Source organism: Sitodiplosis mosellana, unplaced genomic scaffold (genome assembly GCF_009176505.1).
Source record: "Sitodiplosis mosellana isolate CC-2019 unplaced genomic scaffold, AAFC_SMos_1.0 Smas_scaffold_5, whole genome shotgun sequence".
NCBI classification, from domain to species: Eukaryota; Metazoa; Arthropoda; class Insecta; order Diptera; family Cecidomyiidae; genus Sitodiplosis; species Sitodiplosis mosellana.
In genome coordinates this window covers 6,596,996-6,602,995 of record NW_022595248.1, presented here as the reverse complement: position 1 = coordinate 6,602,995, position 6,000 = coordinate 6,596,996, and the positions used below count along the sequence as shown (strand labels likewise).

At 36.5% G+C, this 6,000-nt stretch overlaps 2 protein-coding genes across 2 annotated transcripts; both read right to left on the bottom strand.

The window, feature by feature from the left end:
* Nucleotides 1-548: 548 nt before the first annotated feature.
* LOC129567121 (uncharacterized) lies at nt 549-2,304 on the bottom strand. Its single transcript, XM_055443727.1, has 2 exons — nt 2,183-2,304; nt 549-2,097 (listed from the first exon to the last, which is right to left on the bottom strand). Exon 2 carries the CDS (start codon nt 2,083-2,085, stop codon nt 682-684), a length of 1,404 nt encoding a protein of 467 aa, XP_055299702.1. The 5' UTR covers nt 2,086-2,097; nt 2,183-2,304; the 3' UTR covers nt 549-681.
* A 739-nt stretch (nt 2,305-3,043) lies between these two features.
* LOC129567119 (T-complex protein 1 subunit eta) lies at nt 3,044-5,731 on the bottom strand. The gene is made up of 4 exons (XM_055443723.1): nt 5,579-5,731; nt 4,061-5,141; nt 3,611-3,934; nt 3,044-3,541 (listed from the first exon to the last, which is right to left on the bottom strand). The coding sequence occupies exons 1-4, from the start codon at nt 5,588-5,590 to the stop codon at nt 3,324-3,326; spliced, it is 1,635 nt and encodes a 544-aa protein (XP_055299698.1). The 5' UTR covers nt 5,591-5,731; the 3' UTR covers nt 3,044-3,323.
* Nucleotides 5,732-6,000: the final 269 nt, after the last annotated feature.

The following is a 6,000-nucleotide window of genomic DNA, read 5'->3' as shown; positions in this document are numbered from 1 at the left end:
CATTGCAATTGAAAGTTAAAGGTATCACTTGGTTTGCAAAACGACTGAAATACAAGTTGAATTGACACTTTTGCAAAAAGAGAACCCTTCTATTCGTGCTGCAATAAAATATTATATTTTGGATATCAGATTTTTACTAAAAATCATGCAGTTACATCGAATGAAACTAAAGAATTTTTGAATAAACAATTTCACATATTTACGCAAGCACCAATTGGTGCGGAGACTTTTTCTCACCTAAAACTATTCAAAAGCCGTATAGTTTATTGAATTACCTCAATTATTCTAAATAAACCAAATCCTAATTTCCAATGCAAACCAATTCTTTTACCGCGAATTTCTCTGTTCAATTCTATAGAGGTTCGAAATGATCTGTATGTGATGTACAAGAGTGCTTACTTACTTAGTATCCGTCTTATGAAAAATCTTATATTATTTGACGCCGCAAAATTTTTGTTCCGTTGAAGTTGCTATTTTCAATTTTTTCAGGCTACGAAAATATAATGGGATCACTGTAAATATGCTTGATAAATCAAAAAAAAAAATCATTTTTTCTAAATGAACTTCGTGTTGGTCCCTTTATTGTTTCTTCTATTCTATTAAATATTTTCGTGATTTAAATGAATAAATTACAACAAAATTAAGTAAACGAGTAAATTTTAATCATTTTCAATGTTTTCATTAATACAAAAAAAGGTTTTTTTCCCAATTATTGCATTTGTTGGGTCTTAATGTAAAGCGGTTAAACGAAAAAGGTGCATCGCAAGTTACATGCCATTCTTCGCTAAAACACGTTCCAATATTATCTTCGGAGATAATATTTGCAGAAATCTCGAAACTAAAACTTTGCAAACTCCTGAATATGGGCAAGTATCCCATTATAATATCGAGTGTCAGTTTCTCGCCATCAAAATGTTGAATGATATTAATACTTTGTAATGTGGGCAAGGCTTCCACAAGTTTTAAACTGTTTTCGAAACTGATCAATTGCGTAGTTTTAATAGTAATTTTTTCTATGGATTTGTGTCTCTTGATGAAGTCAATGAAAGAGTCATTCCATTTATAGCCGCCTTCTATGGTTAACTCTTTCAATTGGTTTAGTAATAAAGGAAAGTTCATTTTGGAACGAAAATATACAGTTAAACATTCAACATTGGGAAACTGTATTAAATCGCCGCTGTAATCACCCCTTCCTGTCAAAATATTTAAATTTTTGACAGACTCAAGATATTTTGCAATGAAACTTAGAACATCAAATTCAAGAAATTCTATTGCAAAACTTCGTAACTGAGGGTTCAAACGTAACATATCAACGATCGCTTGTTTATTCTCATCTATAACTTTTGCATGAAAATTACCAAATTCCAAATGTTCTAAATTTGAGAAATGCACCGCTGGTGTGATAGATGCAGGATTACACTTAGTTGAACAAATTAAATGACGTAATTTTGGGAAAATGGTTCTCAAATTGCAATTGTCTGACGGAGAGTCCTTCAATTCGACTGATTCAACGTTGGTAAAAGGTTTCTTGAATTCCTCAAGAGGAACACGGGAGAACAGGTTGCTCATTTCAATTTTGGTCAACGACTCAGCACAAAATACATTTATGTAGCTCATGAGGCGATTGAGTCTTCGAGAATTAGGATATTGGTTGTAATACAATAAGTTAATGTCGACCAATTTATGTCCAAAGCAGCGTAGCATTTGCAAGGCAGTTTTGAAATCTCTGATAGATATTGTTGTCTCCGAATTCCTGATGTTCGCAATCGAAATACCGCGCTGAATGAGACTTCCATATTTTTCACCAAAACAATCTTTTTCTAGCGCGATGTAGATAGTTTTCTTTGCGTTTTGTCGAGCATATGGTGAATGAGTTGCAAACTGTAGATATTTATTCGCATTGGCAACATTGAGAAGGTCCTCCAAATCTAAGTACATGAAGATTTTCTCCAAACAAAATTGATTTACGTCCGTAATCTTAGTTGGATTTTCCGATTGAACGATGCTCTCTGCATTTTCCTGGTTGATACAATTATTTGGTAGCTCTTCGCAATCCCGTTCATCATTAAGTGGGAATCCTTCCATTTTGGAACAACACTGCAACCAAAATACAGAAATCAATTAGGAATAAATTTTGTGTTCAAGTCAGAACTTGAAAAGATGCCGTGTGATTTCTACTAACATTATTGTCACTCCGTTTATTTTTCTAAGGTTTTCTGAATAGGTTTGATTTTATTCCATTAAATTAATTTTTAAATTGAATTCAAACTATTCTTCAAATATTTTACTAGACGTCTTCTCGGCTTGCTGTGTTAATTGCAACTGTCACAGTTTGTATATGGGTATGTTCACTACTTGTGCATCGCATAAATTTTTGGACGAAGACATTAGTGAATGCAACAAGAAATGAATATTTTCATCCAGCTTTTTATCTTGTAATTTACATTTAAAAAAATTCTTCGAGTTTTTCTTCACTGCACACAAATGGAAAATATCGTCTTCCATTTATTGTCGAATCAAATTGAGCATAAATGAGACGGTGCTCATTGTAATTCTGGATTTTGAACTTCTGCAAACATGCAAGAGCAGGAACAAGGAACAAAAGAGATAGAGAATACCGTTCAACACAGTCATATCTCTTAAAATTTTTACGAACTTGTCATATGACTGCCGAATGTGCACACAGTAGCGTGTTTGCGAAATGAATTTTTTCAAGTAAAATTCTCTTTAAAAACGATTTAATTCGTGCAAAACATTTTTTGTACGAAAAAAGAGCTGTAAAAATTATAATTACGATAAATATTTGATTCGAACAATCCGAAATTGTTTGAAAAAAAAAAACAGCGCATGTCCATTTATACTTACGATGTACTGCAATTGTTTGTGATTGGATTTGTTTAGAGAAATTGCCAAAAAAATATGTTGTCACGTTTCACTTTGTGAAGCTGTTGCATGACAGTGCAATTCGTGTATTTCTGAAAGCCTAAACGCTGTACCTAACTTGGTAGTTCCAAATACACATCGAAATAAAATTGTCCAAAAATTGTGTGATAAAGCTTAATGAAACTTTTTGTTTATTATTTTTTTTTAATCATTTCGTGGTGCTAGAAATATATGATTAAATGCTTTGAAAATTAGTAAAAATTAATGATTTTCTTGTTAATTTCCGCTCTTCGAGGTATTAACCAAAGAAATTAAGCAATGCCGAGCGAAAATATGATGACTGATGTTATACTGGAGAATATTTAAGTTGCGTTTTTAATCAGATGCAATTGGTTTTGATCGCTTTGTGATATTGAATGATAGATTGGGGTTGATTCAGATTACATCATTGGTCGTCCCATACCGCGACCGGGCATTTGTGGTGCTTCGCCACCTGCTTTGGGACTTTTGATTGTTTCATCCACAGACAGAATCAAGCAGGTTGCTTCGCCGGCTGCTTGTAATGCATTCAATTTAATCACTGATGGTTCCCAGACGCATGCTTCGAAATTGTCGGCAATGTGCTCTTTGCCCACATCAACACCGTACCAAGCATTTCCTGTAAACACAAACAAAACACTTAAGTTTCGACTCGAAACCGACGAAAAAAAGTAGTTTGAAATGTTACCTTGTGCATGCTTTTGACGCAATTTGTTCAAGATGTTTGTTGCATCGAAACCGGCATTGTCACACAATTGACGTGGAATAATCTCCAAAGCCTTGGCAATGGCGCCGATTAGCAATTGTTCTTTTCCAGCAATTGTGCGTGAGTGATCGCGTAGCATTTTTGACAATTCCATTTCGATGGCTCCGCCACCGGCAACGACTGAGTCATTCTTGATCGTACGACGAACAATCATAATGGCATCGTGCAATGATCGCTCAGTTTCTTCTAAGAACTGTTCGGAGCCTCCCCGCAAGATCAGGGTGCATGTTTTTGCGTTGATGCAGCCTGTGTCAATATGGAATTAGGTTAAAAAATCATTTCAATTCAACTGATTCGAAAAAATGCATCTTGAAAACATGGCTTGGCTTCAAAATATGAGCCGAATAGACGAATGGACGGATAAATGCTTACCTTGGAAAATATTGAAACGTTCGCCACCGATTTGACGTTCTTCGAACAGTGTGCAGTTACCCAAAACGCTGTCATTCAAATCGTTGACCGTGGTCATAACGGCACCACCGCAAGCCTTCATTGTCCGCCGCAAGTCTTCTTCTGGGACACGTCCAGCGCAGAACATGTCACGATCGGCAAAATATTGTGTGGCCACATCTCCGATTGGTAGTTTCGATAGAACCACATTGGCGCCCGATTCGTGAATTTTAGCCAATTTGTCGTACAAAATTTGCCATTCGGCATCAACAACTTTCTGATATTCAATGACATTGTCAACGCGCACCTCCGCATTGTCACGTTCGGCTTTCAATTCCAATTCAATGTTAAGCAAGGCGATTTTACAGTTTTTGTATGTTTTCGGTTGCATTTCGAAGCCAGCATATGAGAAGGTCTTTTTGAAAGCAACGCCCGAAATCAGCTGTGAATCTTCCAAGGCACCACCGCTCACCTTCTTAATACCGATCATGTTCAATGGCAGCAATTCGTCCAAAAGGAGAACGGCATCGACGACCATTTTCGAGAAGAATTCCTTCTGTTGATGAATCAATTTCGAGTTTAGTGCGGTGGCTGCGCACTTTTCCAACAGGGCTCTCTGTTCTTCTGGGTTTGAATTGTCGATTTTCACTGCTAATTGATTGATTTTCTCGTGACACAATTGCAATGCACGACGAACAGCTTTGATAATAATGCGCGGATGAACGCCTTCTTCAACGAATGGTTTGATTTGCTTCAAAAATTCACCGGCCAACAGTACAACACTGGTGGTACCATCACCGACCTCGGCATCTTGTGACTTGGCAATTTCGACCAGAGTCTTGGCGGCCGGATGCACAATATCCAACAATTTCATGATTGTCGCACCGTCATTCGAGATAGTTGCTTTACCGTTCACATCGACAATCAATTTGTCCATGCCACGGGGTCCGAGTGTTGTACGCACTGCATCAACAATCATTTGGCACGCATTTATGTTTGATATCAATTGCGGCTTTCCTTGTGACGTATCCGTGCCCTCTTTCAGCAAAACGATTTGTGGTTGCTGAAAATGAAAGAAAAATGCATTAGACAAACACATCATTTTGCGGCATTTTAATTCAAAAATCGGTCGGCATGCTATTTTAGGAACATTCGAGACGGTCTATGCACACAGCCAAACAAGCGAAAATGTGAGGTTATGTTTTCATGTTCGGTGACTAAGTTTTTCCGGAAATTGACATATCATCGGATTTTATGCATGCAATTGCATTTTTGACTTGAACAATGCAACATTTTCATTAAATTCCAATGGAAATCCATTGCCGAATACGGAATTTACGGAGGCGAAAATTCCGGAACGAAGCACATGACAACTAACGCTATGGTTATACCGCACATGTGAGATTTCTTTGTCATAAATTCACACTCAAATTCACACTTTTGCACCATTTTATCCATCGATTTTTAATTAAATATCGAAAATTTTCTACTTCAATTTACCATTTTCATCATTTTGTTGCGGATTTGCTAAATTTTTCCAACAAATTAAACACGAAAAATTCACAGCGGTGTATCAACTCTTAGCAACTATATGAAGCTCGGTTTGAATATAGCCGTGCCTATATGCGAATGACAGATTCTCCACAGATGACTAATAGTCCGTGTGAACATGACGTAACGCACACAAACAAAGCCACCCATGATTATGGGAATATTCCATTGGAAGGCATTGGAAATGAACGAATCCAATGTTTATGTATATTTCAATTGGAATTTCAGTTTTGTGTCCGTTGGTAAATCATTTTTGATTTTTCTGCTTTGGCACTTTCTTTTGTTGCAACGAACTTTTTTTTGTCATAGCTCTGACGGAAAAAGGTCAGAATTTGCATAATTCAAAATCCCCAAATTATATTTTTGCAAAG